General features: G+C 65.2%; 3 protein-coding genes across 3 annotated transcripts; 2 read left to right on the forward strand and 1 right to left on the reverse strand.

Annotated features, from left to right (window-relative positions):
* Positions 1-1,329: 1,329 nt before the first annotated feature.
* Positions 1,330-3,919, forward strand: LOC123022398 (D(4) dopamine receptor-like). Its single transcript, XM_044428096.1, has 2 exons — positions 1,330-2,440; positions 3,615-3,919. The coding sequence occupies exons 1-2, from the start codon at positions 1,330-1,332 to the stop codon at positions 3,917-3,919; spliced, it is 1,416 nt and encodes a 471-aa protein (XP_044284031.1).
* Positions 3,920-5,874: 1,955 nt separating this feature from the next.
* On the reverse strand, positions 5,875-11,039 carry LOC123022239 (sulfotransferase 2B1-like). The gene is made up of 6 exons (XM_044427839.1): positions 10,859-11,039; positions 8,646-8,854; positions 8,107-8,233; positions 7,067-7,161; positions 6,580-6,760; positions 5,875-6,350 (listed from the first exon to the last, which is right to left on the reverse strand). Exons 1-6 carry the CDS (start codon positions 11,025-11,027, stop codon positions 6,235-6,237), a joined length of 897 nt encoding a protein of 298 aa, XP_044283774.1. The 5' UTR covers positions 11,028-11,039; the 3' UTR covers positions 5,875-6,234.
* Positions 11,040-14,928: 3,889 nt separating this feature from the next.
* Positions 14,929-22,650, forward strand: DPEP1 (dipeptidase 1). Its single transcript, XM_044427832.1, has 10 exons — positions 14,929-15,268; positions 18,656-18,788; positions 19,373-19,505; positions 19,942-20,092; positions 20,335-20,404; positions 20,841-21,017; positions 21,562-21,646; positions 21,745-21,820; positions 22,052-22,187; positions 22,331-22,650. Exons 1-10 carry the CDS (start codon positions 15,021-15,023, stop codon positions 22,499-22,501), a joined length of 1,380 nt encoding a protein of 459 aa, XP_044283767.1. The 5' UTR covers positions 14,929-15,020; the 3' UTR covers positions 22,502-22,650.
* The last annotated feature ends 263 nt before the right edge of the window (positions 22,651-22,913 follow it).

A 22,913-nucleotide genomic window follows, 5' to 3' on the forward strand; every position in this document is an offset into this window, starting at 1 on the left:
CCTGAGACATCGTGGCAGAGTTTTGCTTGAGGTTCTTCATACAGGTATTTCCTAAGCTTTGGGAAAGGCAGTTCGGTATTTTGGACTGGGGAAAAGACATGCAAAAGCTGGGAAAGCACCCAGAGGGTCCTCTGGAACCCCGGGCCGGCCAGCTTCGGCCCCGAATTAAGCAGGGAACTCTCCGTCCTCTCTGGAAGCAAACAGCCTGAGGAAGGCCTGGAGCCGCTCCCCCTTTAAGCCAGTTTAAAGGCAGCTGGCCGCTTCCTGCAGGTGCAGCGCCTGCTTTGTGATGCTCCCCAGGCTGCCATCCCACAGGCTGCAAAGAGCAGCATCAGCCTGCAGGCCCTGGTGGGCTTCACTGCCTTCGCAGCTGGAATGATCTGGGGCTGGTCTGCAGGGCCTTGGGCTTCCCCACATCGGCCCGCCTCCTGCAAGCCAATTTACCTGGAGACGAAGGAGCCAGGGAGGCGGTGGCGCATCACGCATCACCCGCACCGGCCCAGACCGCAGCACGTGGCCCTGCTCCTCCGAAGAACGGTTCAGCCCCAGCACCCACCAGAGCCCCCTGCCGGTTGCCGGCTGGCGATTAGGCAGCCGTGGAAGGGGCCAGCGCAGCGCCACATCGGTGGAGGCTCCAGCCGGGCTGCGGCCACTTGAAAGGGGCACCGGCTGCAGAAGATCAGAGGGTTCGGCATCAGAGAGCGGATCCCAGGGGAGCTGCGGCCCCAAAGCACGTGCATTGTGCAGGCGCTGGTGGGAGCAGATGTCCAGGGCCCTCTGGAAAGCCATGTGCTTGTGCGAGGCTTTGAGCACGCAAGAGAAGCCCCCCCTTCTGTCCTCAGCTGCCTGGATCCCAGCGGCATTTTCCCATTTGCAGCTCTCCTCTCCTCACGACATTCCTGCACATGCCCAGAAGTAAATATTCTGGGCCAAACGCACTGGGAAAGTGATGGAGTCAGAGGAATTTCTGCCTGTTTTTCCAACCTGCTAAGAACAGTCCGGATGTTGTTTTGGCCTCCGAAGGTATTAGCAAGCCCCCGCAGCAGTCGTGTGCTGTGCAAAGGCGACAGGTGTTTCTCCTCAGCATCGCTGATAAGACCTCCAGGGAGCAGAGGGAGCGGTGGGGGGGCCGGGCCGGCCCCTGCCAGCTGGGCGAGATCCCTGCTCCTACAGGCCCTCGGGAAGGGGCTCCAGGTGCAGCGGCTTGGCTCGGCCCTCCTCCGCCGGCCTCCATGCTGCCGCTGCAGGGAACACCTGGTACAGTCCTCCCCCTAAGCAGGCGCTGTCAGGCCTGCCCACGCGGATGCAGGCCAAGAGGCCGCGGCAGCCATGCCCCCCGTGACCCCCGCTCGCTGCTCCGTGCTGCTGCTGCTCGGGCTGGCTGCTGCCCTGGCTCTCCAGAAGCGGGGAGGTGCTGAGGCCAGGGGGACGCCCTCGGCCAGGCAGCCAGAGCCGGTGGGGCCAGGGGCAGCAGGGGAGTCGTGGGGCACACACGTGTGGGGAGACATGAGGACAGGTGTGCCCGTCCAGACAGCGACCCACCCTGGTGGGGCCAGGCAACCCGAGGGTCTTGCAGAGAAGCGGGCGCCTGGGAATGCCCCCCCTGGAGAAGCAAGCCTCCCCGGGATGTGGCCAAGCGGCGGCGGCCTCTGGCAGCGGTGTGGCAGCTGGGCCCTCAAGACCGGGCTCGTGGGCGTCCTGGGCCTTCTGGTGGTGGCTGGCAACGGGCTGGTGGTCGCGGTGGCCGCCTCCTCGGTGTCCGGCTGGAGCCACAGCAGCCGCCTGGTGCTGCTCTCGCTGGCGGCCGCGGACGCCGCCCTGGCCGTGCTGGTGGTGCCGCTCAACCTGTCCCGCGGGCTGGCCCTGGGGCCGGGGCCGGCGGAGGCCGTGGCCGAGCAGGAGAGCTCCTACTGCCGGGCCGTGGCCTTCCTGAACTCCAGCGTCTTCGGGGCCTCGCTCTACTCCCTGGCCGGGGTCTCCCTGGAGCGCTACGTGGCCGTCTTCTTCCCCCTGCGCTACCACCGCCTGCTGAGCCGCCGGCGGGTGGCCCTGCTCATCGCGGCCTCCTGGCTCGTGCCGGCCCTCGTGCTGGTGCCGCTGGCCCTGCCGGCCCCCGCAGCCGTCCTCCGGGTCCGCTTCTCCGCCGCGGCGCTCCTGTGCGAGCCGGATTACGGCTCCAACGCCGCCTACTCCCTCCTGATCGTGGGGACCCTCTTCTGCCCGGCCGCGGCGACCATCACCTTCACGAACGTGTGCCTGTGGCGGGCGGCCCGTGCTCAGCGGCGGCGGGACGCGCGGGTCGGGGCCCTGCGGGGAAGGGGCCCGGGGCCGAGGAGGCGGCGCCTGCTGCCCCTGGACGCTGCCGCGCGCGTCCTGCTCCCCGTGGTCGTCGGCTTCTACGTCTGCTGGGCGCCCTGCATCACCATCCTCCTGTACAACTGTGAGTGCGCTCAGGGCGGGGGGCTGCGGCTCGGGGGGGGGGCCCGGGGGGGAGAAACCAAGGGGGGCGCCCATCACCGCAGTTCTCACCCGGAGGCTCTCCGCTCCGCCAGTCGCCGCATGGCCGGGGGGCTCCCCACGTGGCATCTGTGCCCCCCCCCCCGCGCCCACCCACCTCCCCGCTTCTCCGGCTTTTATTCCAAAAGGCCTTTGTACGGTCGATCTCTTGCACAGGATTTCCGCATCCTGCCCTCCCAGCCCACCCATTTGCGCCCAAAGGGGAGCCTTCTGCTCCGGGGCTCAGTGCCCCCCGCCCCAGACCCCCGCGAAGCCATGCCCCTTTCCGTCCCGCCAGGTTGCCTTAGAAGGGAGGGCGCCACGCAATGGCCACTCGGTGGGAACCCCCGTGGGACTCGCCGCTTGGCCGCGTGCCTGCTGGCCCGAGTCGAGGGGGAGCGGGCATGCCTGGCTTGTCCCCGGATCTGAGCGCCAGCGGGCAAATCGGTGGCCACACCGCAGGTTGCCCGGCGCCCGCCTTCAGGGCCATTTGGGGAGCAGCGGGTGAGGGCGGCCTGCCCGGCCAGGGGCCTTCGACGTGCTGGGCTCCCAGTGCCCGGGAATGATGGGAGCTGCAGTCCAGGGCATGTGGGGGACGCCGGGTGGGGCCGTCTGCCTTCCTGCCTGGGATCCCGCGGGGCAGGCTGGGCCCGGAAGGGGGCAGCTTGTGGCCACAAGATGCTGCCAGACGGTTGTGGGCGTGTGAGGTGCTGAGGCTGCGGAGCCGCTCCCCTTACGAGGAGTGCGCCCGTCACTCCGCAGGACGCGCTTCCACGTCAACATGCACAGGCCGGGCTGCTCGAGCGGAGGCCACTTGCAGCTCCGTAGGCCCCTCCCAGGGCCGGTGGCGGTGCGGGAAGGGGGAGAACACGGCATGCTTTGGTTCCAGGGCTGACTGCCGCCCTGGAGGCATTCGGACCCCCGAGGAGGGGAGCAGAGCTGGAGCAGCCGGCCACAGGGAGGGGGGCTCTCTGGGGAACCTCGGGGTCAGAGCAGGCCCCTGGCCGGGCAGAACGTGGCCTCAGCCACAGGAGGGCAACCAGCCGGAATCGTGGGCAGGGGGCGAGGGAAAAGCCCTGCGTGGAACCGGCCTCCCACCGCCTCTCTCTTGCTTCCAGCGCTCACACAGAGGAGGGTCCACGAATGGGTCGAGTTCGTGGCCTTGTGGCTCCCCACGGGCAGCGGCTTCCTCAACTGCTTTGTCTACTTCTGGATCAACAGGAACTTCCGGCGCAGGTTCCAGAAGGTTGGGCGCAGGCTGTGCTGCCCCGGCCGGCGGGAGCAAGGGCAGCCGGGCCCCGTGTCCTGCTGCCACGTGGCGGGAGGGGGCGGGGTGCTTCCGGCCCTCCTGCCGGGCTGCTCCAGCAGCTTCTCCTCTTCCAACTGCCCCCTGCCCGTCCTGGAAGACTCGGCCCAGCTGTAGCGCCCAAGCCAGGCTGGACGCGTCTGGGAACCACGGCGTCCTCGGGTCCGCTTCACACGTGGCTCGGCAGGACACGTCGCGTGGGAGAGAGTGGGCACTGGCGCACAGGGAAGGACACGGACCGTGCTCTTCGCAGAAGGTGCCGGGTGAGCCGGCCGCGAGCCGCCGCTGGCCGTGGGCGAGCACCACTTTCCCGCAGAGCCGGATGCCCAGGAGGGCGGAGAGTGACGTGGCACCGGCCGGGCTGGTCCCCCTTGTTCTTGCGAACTGCCGTTCCGTGCAACCCAGGGCACAGCAGTGGCCCTTTCTGGTGGCCGGCCTCGTGGCTGCAGCACCCGCCTGGAAGGGCCCCCCCCCCCCCCCCCACATGCAAGCCCTCGGACAACCCTTTTGCCCCAGGGGAGCCGCCCGCACACCTGCTGCCCTCCGGCTGTGATGACTCCAACTCCCAGGGCCTCCATTTAGCCGGCTGGGAATGATGGGAGTTGCAGTCCGCCACACCTGCAGGGCGCCAGGATGGCAAAGGCAGCACGGAAAGGGACCCCCGGACCAAGAGAAGGGAAGAGCTTTTTAAAAGACTTTTGGGAAAGTGTAACTGTTGCAGTTCCTAAGGTGATGCAGCCTGCTTTTAATGCCCTTTCAGTGGCCTGGCTCTTGCGTTTTAAGCGTTTCAGCCATGCATTTCCTCCTCCGCGAGTGGCTGGATCTGTGCCCCGGGAGCTGGTGCTGGCACGTCCCCCGTCACGCACCACGGCTCCTCTGCCTCTCCTCGCCGAGGTTTAAATTTCTGGCCCGTTGCAGCGTCTGCCAAAGCTCCAACGATGCCGAGCCAGTTCCGAACTGGAACCAAAGGGGATGATCCGGCGTGCGCTTTTAACAGGAAGAGGCCCCTCGGCGCCGCGAGTCGTGCCCTGGAAGAGGCACCCTGAGCATCGGGGGATCCTTCTCTGCCTCAACAGGGCCGGATCGACACCGGCACGGATTTCTTGTTCCCGGGAATACCCTCTCCACCAGAGCTGAGCCAGGGTGCAGGGACGGTGGAGGGACACAAGCAAAGCCCCCGCAGAAAGGGCAGCCACCCGCAGAACGCTGTGGGGGGAGCGCTGGCACGGCCAGCCCCACACCCGGCAGCCCCGGTATGGCAGCTCTCCCCACAGCCATGCCCTCTGGCTGCCGGGCCGGGTCCCACAAAGCGCGTCGCCTCCCACATTGCCGCCAGCGAGGCCTTTCTGAGGCCTTCCTGGCTGTGTTCACGAAAGGCAGTCCTCAGTTCCCTGCGAGCCTCAGGCAGGACGGCTGCTGGGAGGAATGCAGGGCGTTGCGAGACCTGGGGCCCACCGACACTGGCACTGCACGGGGCACTTGGTGACTCAAGAAGGGAGAATTTCCGAGGAGGTGGGTGTCGCTCGCTCGCTCTTTCTCCCCTTCCCACACCCAAGATCCTCGGACCGGCAGCCACGGAAGCACGGACTGTATGAGGAGACAGGCCTGAGGCGTGCGTTATTTTCAGAGGGCGGGGGGGGGTGTCTTTGTAGGGATGCTTTTCTGTGCCCCCCGTGCAAGTACAGCTGGTCATGTAGAGCTGTGGGGGGCAGGGGGAGATTAGGACGCAGTTGTTTGCGGTGTTTTGCCATAAACAAGCGGGACACTTGTTTTTGGGGAAGGGCGTTAGCTCTGCCTTCCCTCTGGACAGCTGCGCTTCCTGCCCTCTGCATTCCAGGGGTCCCTTTCCACTCCGCAGCTGTTGTGAGGCAGGGAAATGACACCTTTTCTTGCTATCCGAGTCTTCCAGAAATTCAGTTGCGCCTTGGAGTTCTTGGCGGAAATGAAATCCCTTCACTGCCCCCCTTCACACCCCCTTTCCCTATAAATGCTGTGTTCCTAGGAGAAAAGAATAAAGGAAAACTATTTCATAGAAATAAAGATGTTTTTTCAATTAAGTGCGGAGCTCTCCCAGTTCTTGCGGACTGCCAGCGGGGCGGCGCTTGCCTCCCTCGGCTTTTGCCAGCCCCAGCTGATCGATCCGACATAAAACGTCAGCAAGGCTGTCACACAAGCCTGCCCCAAAAATACTTCTTACCAGTATTGAAGTCTGGATCTCGCCATAAAGCGCATGTGAAGAGCGAAAATGGGTTGAGCTGCGTTTGACGGGCTATTCGCACATTCCTAGCAATGCACCTCTGATACTCTGAGAGCCGAACTCCGCCCAGGCAAGACGGTCCCAGGACCAGCGAGCCGTCCTGCACGCCCGGCTCGGGGGGGTCCGGCTTCCAGGGGCCAGGAGGGCTCATCGCTGGTGCCGGATCTCGCTGCGGTCAGTCCAAGGCCCACCGGAAATGCCGGCACAGGTCTCCCACTTCCTGCTGGTATTTCCGGCTGAACAGCTCGTTCTGCTGCGGGGAAAAGTGGTTCCTCCAGTCCCCAACGATACCTGAGCGGAAGAAAGCTTGGCTGGCGAGATCAGAGCAGACCCCAGAAGCCTGGCTGCCCACACGCAGTGGCCCAAGTGAGGGGCGCAGGCAGGCGAGGTGCCTGGCCCCAGAGGCGCGCCAGCTTACCTACGAAGCCGCTCCAGCTGGCAGGCTGGCTCCGTGTCCCATGTTCTGCTGCCCTCCCCCCCCACTCGCGCTACCCTCCCCGCCTCACCCCCCCCCACGTACCCTTCCTCATGAACTGGCTCTTGCTGGGATCCAGGATCTCGCGTGGGACAAGCGCGCCATTCACCATGGGGCTCTCGCGCATGGAGGCGAAGCTGCAGTGCCTCTGGATGGCGTCCACCTGGCCCGGCTGCAGAGGCCGGTCCAGGAAGGCGCTCAGTCGCCCGACCGAGGCCTCCAGCTCCTGGGGGGAGCGCCAGAGAGAGGTCTAGGTCACCCGCCCTTGCTAGAAACAGCGGCATCAGATTTTCAATCCCTGGATCGTGGCCGACGGCTCCCATGAGCCCTAGCCAGCATCCCCAAGAGCGAGGGCTCAGGGGTCCCACCACACCTGGAAGGGCACTTGGCCACCCCCCAGCCGCGTGGCGTGTCTGCCTTGCCGCCCAGCCCCCCCCCCCCCCGCCAGCCGCTGGGTTCCTCACGCCTGCCCTCCCGGTGCAGCAGGCCCAGTCAAAGCCCACGTCCTGCACCTGCCTGCAAGGCAGCTCACCTGGTATAACTCCTCATAGGTGAGGTACAGAACCGTCAGCTCGTCCTGACAGCTGAGCCAGCCTTTGACGTGCTCAAACCAGGAGCCAAAGTGCACTGTGTGGGGAGGGGCAGGGGGACAGCAAGGTCAGCCGGACAGCGCGCCCTCTTTGACCCCCCCGGGAGGACAGGGCCCTCGGCGCAGCCCGCGCCCTTTGCCAGGCTCCCGGCGTGTCGCCTGCCACCATGAGGTTCGTCCAGCCTCAGCCAAAGAGCAAACCAGTGTCCCCTCGAGCCGGTGATGTCCCGACTCAATGCATCTCCTGCCCACCCCCCCCCCACTGCAAAGGGCCTGCGCCCCCCATATTTTTTGAAGGTGGCCAATGCAGCTCATTTGGTTGAAAACACCGGCCCTGAGCTCCCGTCCAGGTTCACACACGCGCAGAAAAGTGGCGGGGTGCAGCGAGATTAAGCCCCCCTTGTCCTGCGACTCGTTTCTTCTAACATGAGAGGCAGCAGATCTGAAGCCACCATGAAAGAAGTTGGGAAATTCAGACACACTGACGGGAACATTCCTGGTCTTTCCAGGAGGAATTACTAAATTATTATTCCTTTCTGAGTTTTCCAAAAAAGTGGAAAGAAAGCGTGAAACTGAATTCTTGCTTAACATGTTTTTGCCAGGAAAAAGCTCTCAACGCTCACGCAAAGGGAGAACTGTTCCTAGCCCCACCCGCCGCTCCTACCGCCATTACCCAAACAAAGCAAATCGCAAACAGCTGCCTTTTGACAGAGTCAGACTCTGGATCCGACTCGTCCGAGCTCTCCACGTCAGCAAAAGCCTGCAGGCCCCGGGGGGGGGGGTCTCCAGCCCCGTGACCTTCTGCAGCCTCAAGCGGTCAGGCAGAGGGGCCTGGGCACCCACGGAAAGCTGCGCACTCCTTAACCCAGAACGACCCACACGTCCTCGGAACGAGGCCCCTCTGGGGCAGGGTGGAGAAGGGGAGGAGCCGCAGTGGGTCGGCGGGCTCCCCCCAGGCCATGCCCGGCAGCCGCCACGCTCACCTGCGCCATCCAAGAAGCGAAGGAGAAACTCGTCGAAGGAGCCAGGGTCAGGCAGGAAGTTGGCCATTCTACTGAAGTGGTAGTACGAGACGGCAACATCCTTGGGGTTTCTGGCCAGGTAGATCACCTGTGGGAGTAAAAGAAGGAAACCACACAGGTCAACCTGACAGCCCACCTGAAAGGAAAGGGCTGCCCACGTCTCCTTTCTCTGCTGGAAAACAGGAAGGGGGAAAAACAGACCAAAACCCCGCCTAAGCTGGAGAGACCACGGCCAGGGGTCCCTTCGCCCAGAATAAGCGCGAAGCAAGGACGGCAGGGCAGGCCTTCTGGACTTCCGCTCTGCGGATGTGCACCTCTGGGTTTGCAGAGACTGCAGCCACTCCAGGACGCAAGCCAAGGATGGTGCGCACGGCCCCCATGTGCGCGGTTACCCGATGCTCGGCTGCCGGGGCGACTTGGCCGGTGTGCCGACAGAGAGGGCGCTGCGTGCCTGCCGTGGCACGCACGCCACGAGTTCCCCACCACTGTCCCACACCCACCTTGGGCTTCGTTTTCCTCAAGGTGGCTGCTAACACCCGATGAGGCAGGTGGGTGGTGAAGATCCGGGAGTCCTGCTCTTGCTTGGGCAAACTCTTGAAGTAGGTGTGCTCCAACCAGGGGGTCCGGACCCAGTTGGGGAGGGTCTTCACAGGCTCTGCATCTCCTTTGCTGTAGATTAAGGTCAGGATCTCTTGAAGCCAGGTGGTCCCTGGAGGGAAGGAATCACAGAATCATCGTCAACTATTTTAACAATGCGATTAGCCGCACCTCCAACAGGTGACAGCTCCAGGGGTCTCTGGGGACAGCCACCCTAACTGAGCCTCATTTTGCTGGGCACAAGCAAGCTCACCCTTCACACAAGCTTTCCCTGACCTGGTGTCTCCCAGAGGGATTGGACTGCGACTCCCATCTCCCCTGAAGCCATTGGCCAAAACACAGGTGGCACCAGTGCTGGGTGATGTGAAAGATTTGCGATTACTTGCAGAATAATAAGACACAGAGAGCGCAAGGCTAGCGGTCATCATGCTAAGCCTTGGACAACGCTGGCACTTTCCTCCTAGGGTTTGTTAATTAGTGGTTTAAAGGGGGGCGCAGGTTCCAGAGAAGACTCTCCAGGCAGCTAATCAGCCTCTGAGGTCCCACTGCTGAAAAGTTTTTAAACTTTTAAAAGTTAAGTGAAAGGCTTTGGGGGGGGTTGGCTGCCCCCGCTACACACGGTTCCTTTTTAGCCGCTGAGGGGAACAGAAGCCCAGCTAAAGGCGGCCTGACAAGGAGACGCAGCAAGCCCTGCTCTGGGAAGGGCCACGGGGACCAGGGCGCGTGGTGTGCGCAAGACTCAGCCGGGACCCTCTGGCTCCTGCTGGGAGCCCTGCGGGACATCGAGGGCTAGTCCTGCCTCAGACGGCATTGCCACACATCCAGGGTTTCTTACACAAACTGAGTGTTGGGCAACTTTTAGGCGGATCCGCTTGCGGACAAGGATGTCCCCGCTGAGTTTTGGTACTTGGATGGCGCTCAGGCCCCAGCTACATTTAGAGTTTGGGACATTGCTAGATTCATGCAACGAACCCCAGAAATGATTTTAGGGTATAATTCAGCCATTGCAAGATTTTTTTAAACACAGACTCAGGCCGCATTTTTCGTTAGCGCCTCAGCTGTTTACCCTGAAGTTAATGATCACGAGACTGTCAGAAGATGGCTGGCACAGATTGGACTCAGGACTCTGCGACCCCCAGTAGCCACTCGGTCAAGCAGGAAAGATTTGGCTCCTGCCCACGAGGTGCAACAGGTGCTCCCTGAAATGTCCAACCCAGAGGAGAAAGGGCTGCTGAACGAACGCTGGTGAGCTAATAGTAAAAGCTGCGCCTCAGACGTCTTGCACAAGCCCTTGAGAGACTTCCCCGCAGTCAGTCGAATAACCGCTGCATCAGGAGATGATTCAGGATATAAATAATGGTCCTTCTGCCCTTTCATGCCTCCCAGGGATGGCTAGGGTGGCCTGTGCAGGTGACCCAGACTCCTCCCTGGCAGGTTCCTTTCCCAGCACATGGCAAGAGGGCACCAAGCCCATTTCTCTGGCCAAATACCCTCCGCCAGCCCACCCTGACCAAGACCTGGTCACCAGCGGGCGGCTTGCAGGACAAGCTGTACAGCCAGTGCGCATTTTCTGGGCACAGATTGTGCGGATGAGCAGTGGCTGCCTCCATGTCCTCAGTGCAGCCGTTGGGGGCCAGCGCGGGGGCAAGGAAAGCAGAGATAACCCCCGAGAAACACTTCGCTCCAGCCGGGCTCCGGGCACCCCTGGACGGCTGGCCCAGCACTGGCGGAGCCCTTCTTGGCCACTCGGCCGTTCGGCTCCAGTCAAGTTCCCAGCTGGAATGCTGCAGGGCGACCTCCTAGGCAGGGACACGCAAACCTCGAGCGCTTCCTCCTCAGCTGGAAGTCCGCACGAGCCGCCTGGGCCCCGCGTGGCTCGCCACCCTTCGTGCACCACCTGCGAGAAGGGGGCCCCGCACGGGACGGAGAAGTGGCCGCGCCGGTTGCAGCGGGGCGGGGGGGGGCAGCGACAGCAGCCAGGCGACTCGGGCCGTCTGGCCGGCCGCTCTGGCCGCGCTTTTGCGCCGCGCTCTTGCCGCCGCAGGCGCAGAAGGCGCGCTCCGGGCGCGGGGCTGCTTCCCGGGCGCCGCTGCCCGGCCCGGCCAGCGACCCTCACCTGATTTGGGGTAAGTGACGAGCAGGGCGTCCGTGCCGCGGAAGGGGAAGGCGCGGGCCAGCTGCAGCGACTCCTGCGTGTGGAGGTGGCCGGGCAAGGCGAGGCCCGCGAAGGTCTCGGTCACGTCGAGCCGCAGCGCGGAGCCCTGCGCCTCTTCGCCCCGGGACATCTTGCCGAGCCGGCGGCGCGTGCGGGAGGGGCCGCGCCGCGCATCCACGCAGGCAAGGGCGGGCAGCGATCCCGCCCCCGCCCCCCCCCCGGGCCGGGCCGGGCCGGGCCGGAGGGCGGCGCGCCAGCCCTCCCCGGGAAGCGCCTCCTGGAGGCGCCGCGCTTCCACGGCGAGAGGCGCCCCGCAGACCGGCCCGCCTCCCCGGCCGCTCGCCCTCGCCCGCTGCTCCCGCCCTGCAGGGCCCGGCCAGCGGCCAGGCCAAAAGGCGACGATGCGCGCCGGGGCGAGAGCGCCAACCCGCCCCGCGGGGCTTCCACGGGGCACGCGTGCACACGTGCCACGCGTCTTTGCGCACGGCCTGGATGGAGCCAGGCGGGCGCGTGAGCAAACCGTCCAGGTGGAAAAGTCGCTGGCTTCAGAGCCTCCGAACTGGGTCAGAGAAGCAGCCCCGGGGGGGGGGGAGCCGGCTGCCCCACGGAGCCCCCAGATGTGCAGCGAACAGCCGCCCCGCCGTGTGACGCGGGGCAGAGCTTTTCCTGGCGGAAACCACCTGCTCGCGGGCGAGGGGCAGGTGGAGACGAGGCGCTGCTCGGACCGGGCCTGCGGGGCGACCTAACCGACTTCCCGGGCCCTGAATCTCTACCTCGGGGCCACGGGGGGGGGGGGGGGGTTTCAAAGAGCACCGAAGGGACGGAGGGAGGAAGATTTGCTCCCCCACTTCCAGATGCTGCGGTGCTCCCCAGCGCCCCCCCCCCAGCACAGACGTCGCTTAAGCTCAGAAGCAAAGCTTTCCTCTGGTGCCAGTGGGGAATCTTTTCCTAAGCGAAGCTGCCATGCAGGGAGGAATTTTCAGGGAGATAACATTAGGGGGGGCCTGCTTCCTTTCTGGCGCACTGAGGGCCCCCAAGCTCCCCCCTCCACGTGCCAATTAGGCTTAGGAAAACGACACCTTCCAGCGAGACACCAGGGGAGAGATTGTGGCTGAAGCAAAGGTATTTAAATGACGTGCAAAGGTTTTAAAATCAGCCGGAATATTTTAAAAATAGTTCAAGCAGTAAAAACGTGGGGAAGGAAAGGAAACATTAAGCTCAGTGCTGAAAATAAAACAAACAGCAGTTCCCAATTCCTTTTAAAGGGCTGGGAGAATCGAAAGACCCTAAAGTCATCCGAGAAGCACAGCAAAGGCTTCCCACTGAAGGTCTGAAGGCCACACCGGAGGGCCATTTGGGGCCATCTCCCACAGAAGCTCCGTGGTGCCAGAACGCTGAGCCAGCTGGGCTCCAGGTTCTCGCCTCGAGGCACGCCGGAGAGCGAAAGAGTCCTTGCAGATCCACGCCAAGGAGGGTCTTGCAGACTCATACCAGCACCTCGGCCTGGCCTGGCAAATGAGCCCAGGGCCAGCGGGCGGGCACAGCTCTGGCACGATGTGGCCTGGCCCCACTTCCACTCAGCAGCCCCTGGGCTGTCTTCACGGGCAGCCCCACAAACGGTGCGCTGCGGAAAGTTGACTAGCCAGTGACCAGTCCGTCGCCAGAGTGTGGAGCACCGAGGCCAGCCCTTCCGTATACAGGTGGGCCGCAGCCGGCACGCCAGCCTGTGCTGGTGGAGGTGCTCAGCACCGCAACCCACCAGCAGTTCCAAAGGACGGCCAGCCCTCCTGCCAGGGCAAAATCGGCTGCCATCCGCCGGGACAGGCAGAGCCCGCACTGGCAGCGCTCCCCCCCTGCACCCGCGTCGTGCCCATCACCCCAGGCAGTGATTAAGCACTTCCAGGGCCTCACCTGGATCTGGCCCGCATCCAGGTGGCAAGGGGGGCATTGCCTGCAAACAGGCAATTTACAGCAGCTGTAAATATATATATATATATATATATATATATAAAATTCCTTTTAGCACGCACATTCCCCGTGTTTCTGCCCCCCAGCCCATCCCTGGCCTTGAGCGCATGGGAGAGAGGCAGAGACAGCTGTGAGTCATCAGGCTACTGATGACACAGCTCTCTGAGCCTCCAAACAACCCATCTCTGCAGCATGGCGGCGGGGGTGGGGTGGGGTGGGGGGAATGACCCCTTCCAGAGCCTGAGGCGTCAGAGCCAGCGCGTTTGGCAGGGGCTCGCCCACGGCAACTGCTGGACCTGGCCGTCCACGAATGAGTGGAGCAGCCACGCAGCCCGGCCACCCTGGCCCTGCTCAGACAGTTCCCTGGAGGGTTACGTGGTCCATGCCGCTGAAAGCCATGGAGGGGTCCCAGAGCATCAGCAGGAGGATGCGAGAGCGACGGTTCGTGCCCTTCGGTTCATGCAGAAGCATCACCATGCCAAGCTCTCCCTGGATGTGTGCAATCCTCTTTCAGAGAGAGCCGGGCTCGGGCCGCCAACGCGTCTCGCGGAGTGCTTGGCGCTTCCTTCCGTGTGTCCGGAATCGTCTACTCTGCGGCGATGCCTCCGGATGACCAGAACCGCCCCCAGCACTCCAACCGCGGCCACACCGTCGCTGCCCGCGGAGCTGCAGGGACCTTGGCAGCTTCGTCTGCCACCCCTCCCCAACTGCGCCTGACGCAGAACCTGCCACAGGCCGGGCTAATGTCGGCATCGCGCTGCCTGCGCCGGCCCGAGGCCCTGTCCGCGATCCGTCCCGGCCGGCCGAAGCTGGGAATGCATTTGCCCCGCTCCCCTCCCCTCGCGTGGGCTTCCGCTTCTGCTCTGCGGGCCTTGGGGACTGGCGGCCCGTCCGCTGCCAGCTTCCCCAGCCTCTCCCGCCTCTGCCGCCACGCCCATTGCCCCACGCTGCCTTCCTTCGAGGTGTCTTCTGCCGGCAGGGTGGGGACGCGTGTCCCTTGGCTGAACCAGCCAAGGTTCCTCCGCATGATAAGCCAGGCCGGGCGGTGCAAGGAGCGGATGGACCTTCCCCTGTCCTCGTGCTCCCGAGGGAGCGACTGGCACACGGTTCCAGGGCAGGCCCTGCTCCAGAAGCCACCCAGGCGCAGTCCTTGCCTGGGGAGCCGACTGTGCTTCCCGAGGGAGGGCTGCCCCACGGCCGAGTCCCACAGGAGGAGTGTCACGGGATGACTTCAGAATGAAGCCCCCTGTCAGCTCCAGGCTCTCCATTCCCGCCAGTAGCCGAGCAGGTAGAGGCCACCCTGTGCCAACCTGGCCTTCTACTCACAGGCAAAAGCGGGTGGCCAGAAGGGAAAGGGCTGGCCCGGCCCGGCCCGGCCCGAACGCCACTCTGGGAGCTTTCAGCCTATCGGAGCAGAGGCTGGAAGGACTGAAGCGGGTCCCCACAGTGGGGAGTCCCTTTCCACCGATGGATGCCCGAGGGAGATCGGAGTGCCCAGCGCTGTGGGAGACGTTCCAGCGCTCACTGCAGGCTGCCGGCTTCGTCCCGCGGGCGGCTGCTCTTCCGTGAAGCGAGGGGTCCGAAGGGCATGCTCACCAGCACCCCACGGCCCTCAGCTGGAGGGCCGCTGAGGCCACGTGGGGGAGTGATGTCAGCATCATGAGCCCGCTGCCTAGCTGACAGCGTGGGGCAGGTGCCCTGCTTTATAGGAGGCAGCTCGCTCTCCGAAGAGCTGTCCAAGGACAGTCCTCTAGCAGAAGCTGCCCAGTCTCCGTGTGGCTGAAAGGCCAAGTGCCGCCAGAAGGACGGCGGGAGCTCGCAGGCCCTCCTGTCACGGCCGGGCAGGGAGACGCTCCACTGGCCATGCGCTGGGAGGCGCCCCATCTGCGTGTCAACTGCCGCCCCGTGGTGTCTCAACCTGCATCCTTCTGGGTGGATTAGCATATGCAAATAGCATGCAAACGTGCACGCTCTCGGGCAGCCGGTAGGCAGCCGCTGGCCCCTGGCCAACTGTGCCCTACAAGCCCCGGAGCGGGGCAGCCCCAGTGCTTCCACAGGCAGCGCAAGTTGGCGGCCCGAGTTAGCCGGCGGCTCCTCCCAGGCAATTGTTCCTTGACACTGGAGTGGCCTAGCGGTAGAAATAGTTCCTGTTTATATGAATCATCTCAGGGCTCCGTTGCCAGAGGGAGGCCAGGGCAGCTCGCGGGTGCAGGGTGGGCGTCTGCGGGAATCGCTTGGCCCTCGACGGCACCTCGGGAGGATGGCCCGGGCCGGGGCCCCACGCACACGGACGCCTCTTCTGGCCACCGGCCTGCTGCTCGCCGGCCTCTCATTCTGCTCAGCGGCGGATCCGTTTCGGCAGAAGGCGGAGGAGCTCATGAACAAGACGCCTCTGGTCGACGGGTAAGCCCAGTCCCCCTGCAGTGCGGAGGGGCAGAAAGCCGCCCCAAAGCCTCGGGCGACGACGGGCACGCCGGCCTCCTCTGTGGGATCTGGCCCTTTGCCACAGGGGATCTCCCACGGCGTGGGGCCATCCGGAGGTGCGCGAACGGGCCGCGAGTCGAGCCGCTCCCAGCGAGGCACTCTGCTCCCCAGATCTGCCTGGGAGAGGCTCTGCCAGGGCAGCCTGCCCGGGCCTGCTTGCGGCTGCCGCTCCTGCGCTCTTATCAGGAGGCTGCAGCTCTGCCGCCATGCGAGGGGGGGGCTGGGCTGCACCTCTCCCTTGGGAGGGAGAGACGGGCACCGGGCAGGAGCCGGGGGCCTCACATTGCCGCCAGCCATGGTGTGGCGTGGCCACACCTGACCCCGGACCCGAAGGGAAGGCGCGCTCGGTTTTGCACCTGAAGCAGCAGCTCGAGGCGAAGGGGGCGAGGAGCAGGGCTGCCCGTGTGGCGTGGGGAGCGGCTGGCTGAGGGTGTCTTGCCCAAGCATCTGGCACAGAGTCCAAGGGTAACGCGGAGCTTCCGGCCCAGGCACCCGCCCGTTTGCCCCGGCCCTCCCCGCCTGCGGCTCTCTGGGGAGTCAGTGGGGGCCCCCACGGCCGAGGCGAAGGGGGCGAGTCACCCACTGCTGCATTCCAGCACCTCGAGTCCCGGCCGTGAGGTCAGAGTGCTGCTGAGCCTGCCATGGGGCTTAAGCACAGCCTCTGAGGGCGGGCAGAGTGCTTTCCCGCTCATGAGGAGGCCCGGTCAGGGTTTCGAAGTGGGCAGCCAGAGCCTGTGCCACCCCAAGGCTGCCTCTGCCTGGGCAGCGGAGCGGGAGCACGGTGGCCGCAAAGGCACGCCGAGCTGGGCAGGCCGCGGGGGCGTTCCTGGGCTGCGGGCCCGTCTGGCACGGCTTGTGGGAAGAGCGGCAGGATGTGTTCCCATTGCAAGCCCAGCGGCCAAAGGCCAGCACAGGGAGCCAGGGGTCCCCTCCGGAAGGAGCTGGGACCCCCACGGGGCCGGCAGGGGCTCGAGCACGCGGGATGCAGCTGTCCAGCTGCCGGCAAGCCCGGGGGCGGCGAGGCGGCAGGGCCAGCGGCCCCGGAGGAGAGAGGCGTGTGCATCGTGCAGCGACACCCGTGTCAAGGCTCTGCCGGCAGGCTGGAGAGACAGCAGGGGCTCGGCTCGGGCCCAGCGTGGCCGAATGCGGCATCAGGACCCGTGGAGGCCGCAGGCGCCGGCTGCTCCAGCCAGGGCCGTCTTACCGCATGGGCCTGAGGGGCACTTGCCCGTGGGCCCCATACTGATCTGTGTAAACCCTTGGAAAATTGGAAACCTTCCAAAACTAACAGTAGTTGTCGTCGTCGTAGGGGCCCCAGGACACTGCTTGGCCTGGGGCCCATCATGCTGTTCAGACGGCCCTGGCGCCAGCCGTGTGGCAAACAGGCTTTTTCTCCCCGTGTGCACAGCCTCGCCTGCTTCTCCAGCCAGGTGCACTTCTGCGGGGTGGCTTCTGGAGCAAGCCACGGCTTGCTGTGGGCCTCAGAAGCCGGCCCGGGCCGGTCGGCCTGTCACCTGAGCCCCAGTGGCACGACACGCCCGGGAAAGCCCCAGCTCCCACAGAGCCGCTTGAGCAGCTGCAGCCGGCCCCGAAGTGCGGGAGCAGCACCCAGGGGCCCTGCCAAGGCCGCCCCCTCTCCAGAGCCACCGCGAGCCTTTCCTGCCTCGCTGACGCTCGCCTTCTTGCAGGCAAGCGGGACCCCTCCTTCAGCCCGTTTGGAGAATCAAGCTGCCACGCAGGCCGGCTTTTGCAGTTCTCCAGTTTGGGCAACCGTGGGCTGTCCCCCGGTCGTCCCGGCAGGATGTGGGAGGGGCTGCCCAGAGTCATCTCCCTTTCCAAACCGAGCGCTCTCTTGACTCGCAAGCCTTGCGCTCACAAGGCGCAAGCCTGAAATGCCCCCGTCATGCAGCGGGGCACTCCAGATCAAAAGGGAAGCGGGCACCGTGCCAAGATGCACCTCCTGCATGGGAAGAGGAAGGACAGAAGGCCGAGCCCTCGGTCAGGGCAACCGACTGCGCCGACAGCGCTGAACTGCGTCAGGAATGCCACCGACTCGCCCGTCAGGCTGTCCTCTGCGGGCCCCGAAGGAGCAGCTGGGTGCCCGAGCCAGCGCAAGCGCCTGTTCACACGTCCCAAGCAGCAGGCCCTGGTGGGCGACCCGCACTGCAGCTCGGCCTCAAAAGCCACACCCGGCCCCAGGCATGGGAGCCAAATGCCCCTTGATCTTGAACATCTGGGAACAGCTTCCAGCTCGTGTTTTCGCGCCCAGAGAAATACCGCTCCAAGTTTTGGCTGAACAAAGCCTTTTGAGAGGACTTTTCCATACCCGATTCCACGTGCCACGATCGGCGTGGCGAGCACCTTGCCTGGGAAATCTTTCCCTTGCGAAGGTGTGCCGAAAGCTGCGAGCAAGTTTCGGGAACGGCCTGTTGCGATCCGCCTCTCGCTCAGCTTCACATCAAGTGTGGCGTCACCTGAGAGAGGAGCTGGAACACGCGTGTGAGCCGGCCCAGTCCTCCCAGTCCTCCCGGGGGCTGGAATGCGACTCCCATCAGCACGGCCGGTGGCACGGGAGAAGGTCCAAAACTTCCAAAGACCATTGGGTGTCTGCCCCGCTCTAGGAAGACCAAAATGGCTTTGAGCGACTAATAAAATCAATCAATGTTGGGGGACTGGAGTTAATCGTTAATACGCTATTCTAGATTTTTTACAGGTTGACCTTGGCCTTTGTCTCTACCAGCCAGTGCTGGGGTTTTATTAAATGGCAAATTTCACCGACTTCCTTGTGAGGTGTGATTCGTCTGCAAATTCATTTCCATGGAATCCATTAAGTGAGGGGCTTAGTGAAGAGGTGAATCATGCAGCCAGTAAACCAGTTTCTTTGAACGAACAGGGCTGTCTCAAGAAAGGGGACCGGACTGTTTCCGGGTGTTGCCATGTGTTCTCAGATCCTGGGAAGCAGGAGGAGGAGGAGGAGGAGGAGGGGAGGGCTATTCCTCGCCCTCATCGGGAAGGTGGCGTGCAGCTGCGAGTGGCGCATACACCCAGCCGAGCGCACTTCCCGGCACGCAGGGCAGGTTTCAGATCCGCTTGCGGGAAGCCAAGCAGGTGGCTCAGAGAACACAGAGGTGCAAATCCTCTTGAGCGGTGATCATTTGCTTACCTGCACACAGGTATTTAATAACAAACGTAACACGGCTAGACGGGAAAGGCGCGTAAATCCAGGATCGCTCCCTGGCATCGGATTGCGGCTCAGCCCGCCTCCCTTCGCCTGCCTTCTCTCACGGCCACCCTCTGTGCTTGCAGGCACAACGACCTGCCCTGGCAGCTGCTGAAGTTGTTCAACAACCAGCTCTCCCTGAAGAACGCCAGCCTGACGGAGCTGCAAGCCACACACACCAACATCCCGAAGCTGCGTGCTGGGCACGTGGGGGCGCAGGTAGGGGCCCGGGGAGACGGGGCTTCCGCTGGCCCGCTCAGAAGCACGCGAGATCGTCCCGCGCTCCACCCGTCGCCCGTCCCGGCCCGTGTGGACACCCCGATGGCTCCCAGCGCGGCCAGACTCTTTCCCAGACATGGGGCTCCAGAGGGGAGGGGTGCGTGTAGGCTGCTTCAGCTCCGCTCTGGGTGAGGACGCCTTCTGCTTATGCACCCAAGCTCTCTTTCTCCCACCCGTCACCTTTGGGGGTGACCCCACAGGCGTCCAGAATTACAGGGGAGAAAGAAAACCAGCGTGCGCAATTCTGGGCTCCTCTTGCTCCTTTTCCCAGGCTGAGCTCCCCCAGGCGCTGCAGCTTTTCCCCGGGAGTTGGCCCTGCCCCCCACCAGCTCAGGCCCTTTCCTGCACTGCTCCCAGCTCCGCAGACCCTTTACTTGAGGGGCGGGAGCAGAGCTGTACGCCGCCGTCCAAACCCGCTTGTGCCGGGGCAGTGGCAGGGAGCCCAGCCTTCCCCGGCGCATGTCCTCCTCGTGCCGGCCAGCAAGGCGCCCCAGCTCTCTCTCTCGCCCCTCTCCCTCGTGCAGTTCTGGGCCGCCTACGTGCCCTGCGAGACCCAGAACAAGGATGCAGTCCGGCGCACCTTGGAGCAGATCGACGTCATCCAGCGGATGTGCCAGCGGTACCCGGACGTCTTTGAGTGCGTCACGGACAGCGCAGGTAAGGTGTGGGGGGGCGGCCGGGCAGGGAGCGGCTCCCGGGCTGGGTGGGGCGGTGTGCCCCCGGGAGGGCAAGGGTCCACACGTTCGGGGAGCAGGGGCAGTTTCCTCGCCCGGCTGGAAAGGCCCCGAAGACACTGGCCACGGGGAGGCCACGGCAGTCCAGGGCGGGCCGCCCTCCGGAGAGCGCAAACGGGAGGCCATCTGGCGCGGTGTGTCAGGGCCCGGCCAGCCGGCCGCCCGGGGAGGGCCAAGCAGGACAGGCACACCTGGCTCAGGTGCCTGCCAAGGAGTCGCCCACCCGCTCGACGCCCCGGCCGTGCGCAGCCCCGCCGGTTCCCCGTGTGGGCAGGGGCTCCGCGGGGAGGGCATGATGCAGAGCCGCGCCCCGTCCTGCACTTTCCCTGGGTCAGCCCCCGGCCGCACTTCCCTCGCAGGCATCGAGAGAGCCTTCCAGAGCGGCCACGTGGCCAGCCTGATCGGCGTGGAGGGCGGCCACTCCATCGACAGCAGCCTGGCCGTGCTGCGCACCTTGTACCTGCTGGGCGTGCGCTACATGACCCTCACCCACAGCTGCAACACGCCCTGGTAGGCGCTCTGGCGGGGCACGCGGGGAGCCGGAGGCTGGGCCTGCTGCGGGGCCCGCTCTCTGCCGGGCGAGACCGCCGCTCACCTGCGTGCGTCTGGAGCAGGGGCACTTGAGGGGGGCGCCCTCCCTCCTGAGCACTGTATCGGGGAGCCGCTGTGGCTGAGAACCACGCGGAAAGCCCCTTCCCCGCGTCCGGGGGGAGCGACGGGGCTGCCTAACCTCCCGATGCTCCGCTCGGCAGGGCTGATAACTGGCTGGTGGACACGGAGGAGGAGCGGCCGGTGCACCATGGCCTGTCGGAATTTGGGAAGGTAGGCGGGGCCTCTGCCGGGATTGGGGGGGCTCATCGCCTGCGGTGGAGGGAGGCCTTTTATGGTCAGGGCCGAGGACACAGTGCTCCCCTGGCGTGACGCGTGGCCCAGGAGCAGCCACGGCAGCCAGCAAGCATCCGATGCGCCAGCCTGCCTTCCCCAGCCGGGAGCTTGGAATCGGGTCTCGGTGAGGCTCCAGGCCCGGAACCGGAAAAAGGAAAGTGGGGACTCGCTGCGACGGATTGAATGCTGCTTAGCAAAAGTGGGGAAAGACCGCCCAGAGTTTGGGGACAACCCCCTCCAGCTCCTCCAGGAGTGCCTCCTCAGAAGGGATCTGCCGGGTCACCAAAGGTTTTGTCTTGACCGGGTTGCAGGGAAACTCCCATTTCATAAGCCCTGGAAGCCAAAGCAACCTTCCCCTTTTCCCGCCCGGCAGCGTGTGGTCCTGGAGATGAACCGGCTGGGGATGCTGGTCGACCTGTCCCACGTCTCGGTGGGCACGATGAAGATGGCGCTGAACATCTCCAAAGCCCCCGTGATATTCAGCCACTCCTCGGCCTATGCGCTCTGCCCCTCGCGGCGCAATGTCCCGGACGACGTGCTCCTGCAAGTGGTGAGTGGCTCCGGCGGCCACGGCTGCTCCCGCTGGGGCTGGTCCGCGAGCCGAGCGGGGAGCCGCGAGGAGGGCCCCCGGCCCCTCCCCGGCCCCTCCCTAGCTGGCCCGTCTCCCCCAGCCTGGTGCAGCCTGCTGCGTTGGACTGCACCTCCCATCAGCCTCAGCCAGCGCAAGCGGAGTGCTCCAGGCCAGGAAAGTTGGCGCCAGTGCGCATCGCAAGCTCAGTCATCGTGCCGACGCTCACGGCGCTGCCTCTGCAGGCCGTCCACTCACAGCTGGGACAAGCAACGGCCGGACCCTTCCCTGCCGGAGGCGCGAAGGCGGGCCGAGGCCGGCTGCCAGCGGGAGGCGGCTTTCAATTCCCGTGGAGCCCCTCGTTGGCTGGGTTTCCCGCGGCTCTGGAGAAGAGGCCGGGAGAGGCCGCAGGGCCTCGGGCGGGAGGACGGAGAGCCCTACTCTGGCGAGTGGGGAGGCCAGCCCGAGAGCCGCCCCCTTGCGCCCCCCCCGCCCTGAAGTGGCGCCTCTCCCGCCCCCGCTACAGAATAAGACCCGCAGCCTCGTGATGGTGAACTTCTACAACGACTACGTCTCCTGCGGCTCCGAGGCCAACCTGTCTCAGGTCGCAGGTACGTCAGGTGGGGTGAGGGGCGCCAGGTGGGTGGGGCGGGGAGGGGAGGACTGCTCCCAAAGGACTGGCTGACGGCTTGCCCCTCTTGCTGCCCAGACCACTTGGACTACGTAAAGCGCCTGGCTGGGCCAGAAGCCGTGGGCTTCGGGGGAGACTACGACGGCGTGACCAGGTATCTGCGGCAGGCCCCGGGCCGGGCCCGTCCACACAGCGATCTCTGTGGTGAAACCCGGTGCCGTTCCCACAGCAGAGGCAGCAACGGGTGCACACACACTCGTGGGCCATGGCCGGTCTGTCTTCGCAGAGGGGCTCTCGAAGGCCCTTCCTGGGGGGGGTGGTGCTCCTCCAGCTGGGGCTGAACTCCTTCTCTGTGCCCGCCTGGGCACTCCTGCGACCCACACAGGGTGCCGCAGGGGCTAGGGGACGTCTCCAAGTACCCGGACCTGGTGGGGGAGCTGCTGAGGAGGAACTGGACGGAGCAGGACGTGAAGCGCGCCCTGGCCGAGAACCTGCTGCGTGTGCTGAGGGAAGCGGAGAAGGTGAGCGTGGGGCCCGCCGGCTGCAGGGCACCCGTGGCCGGGCTCTCCGTGGCCCTCCGCCCCGGCCCCTGCTGGAGGATGCTCCGGGATGCCCACCCGGGACGGCCCCCCAGGCCTTCACACCCGCCCTTCTCCTTGCCCAGGTGCGGGACGACATGGCCAAGAGCGCCGTCCCTCCCGACGACACGCCCATCGCCTTCCAGGAGCTGGAGGGCGCCTGCCGGACCCGCTATGGCTACCCCAGCGGTGGGGACCGCCCCTGGCTGCTGCCCGCGGTGCTCGCGTCCTCCCTCCTCCTCGTGGCACTCTGCTAGAAGCATGCGCAGCTCTTCTTCTTCTTCTTCTTCTGGGAACCGGAGACGGACGCGCCAGCACCTCTCTGCCACCGAGACATCGGGCCGGGCTGGGCCAAACCTCTTGCCTCCGGCACCAGGGCCTCATTAAACGAAGCATTTGCCCGCTGCCCCCACTGGTCTTTCCCTCCTTTGCCCTCACCGCGCTCGTTTCCCGGCTGGGCGTGTGATCAGCAAACCGCATCGGGCACCTCCGCGCGCTTGGGGCGCTTCCGGACCAGCGGGCGCCGTCCTTCCCTGTGAGCGGCACCCTGGCCCAGCGGCTCCCGCAGCAGTGCTCCCCCTTTCGGAGGCCCAGGGGGCACGTGAGGCCGGCTCCGTGAGTGCCTGGCCAGCCGCAGCCGAAGGGAAACCCACCCCCCACCCCAGAAGG

This window comes from Varanus komodoensis, unplaced genomic scaffold, assembly GCF_004798865.1.
Source record: "Varanus komodoensis strain SLA01 unplaced genomic scaffold, ASM479886v1 scaffold19, whole genome shotgun sequence".
NCBI lineage: Eukaryota > Metazoa > Chordata > Lepidosauria > Squamata > Varanidae > Varanus > Varanus komodoensis.

Excerpts from the sequence above, each read along its gene's own strand:
- LOC123022398 (XM_044428096.1), top strand. The coding sequence starts at position 1,330 with ATGCCCCCCGTGACCCCCGCTCGCTGCTCCGTGCTGCTGCTGCTCGGG. Across the intron at positions 2,441-3,614 it reads CACCATCCTCCTGTACAACT|CGCTCACACAGAGGAGGGTC; the intron begins GTGAGTGCGCTC and ends TCTTGCTTCCAG.
- DPEP1 (XM_044427832.1), top strand. The coding sequence starts at position 15,021 with ATGAATCATCTCAGGGCTCCGTTGCCAGAGGGAGGCCAGGGCAGCTCG. Across the intron at positions 20,093-20,334 it reads CACAGCTGCAACACGCCCTG|GGCTGATAACTGGCTGGTGG; the intron begins GTAGGCGCTCTG and ends TCCGCTCGGCAG. Across the intron at positions 21,018-21,561 it reads ACGACGTGCTCCTGCAAGTG|AATAAGACCCGCAGCCTCGT; the intron begins GTGAGTGGCTCC and ends CCCCCGCTACAG.
- LOC123022239 (XM_044427839.1), bottom strand. The coding sequence starts at position 11,027 with ATGTCCCGGGGCGAAGAGGCGCAGGGCTCCGCGCTGCGGCTCGACGTG. Across the intron at positions 8,855-10,858 it reads CGTCACTTACCCCAAATCAG|GGACCACCTGGCTTCAAGAG; the intron begins GTGAGGGTCGCT and ends CCTTCCCTCCAG. Across the intron at positions 6,351-6,579 it reads GAGCCAGTTCATGAGGAAGG|GTATCGTTGGGGACTGGAGG; the intron begins GTACGTGGGGGG and ends TCTTCCGCTCAG.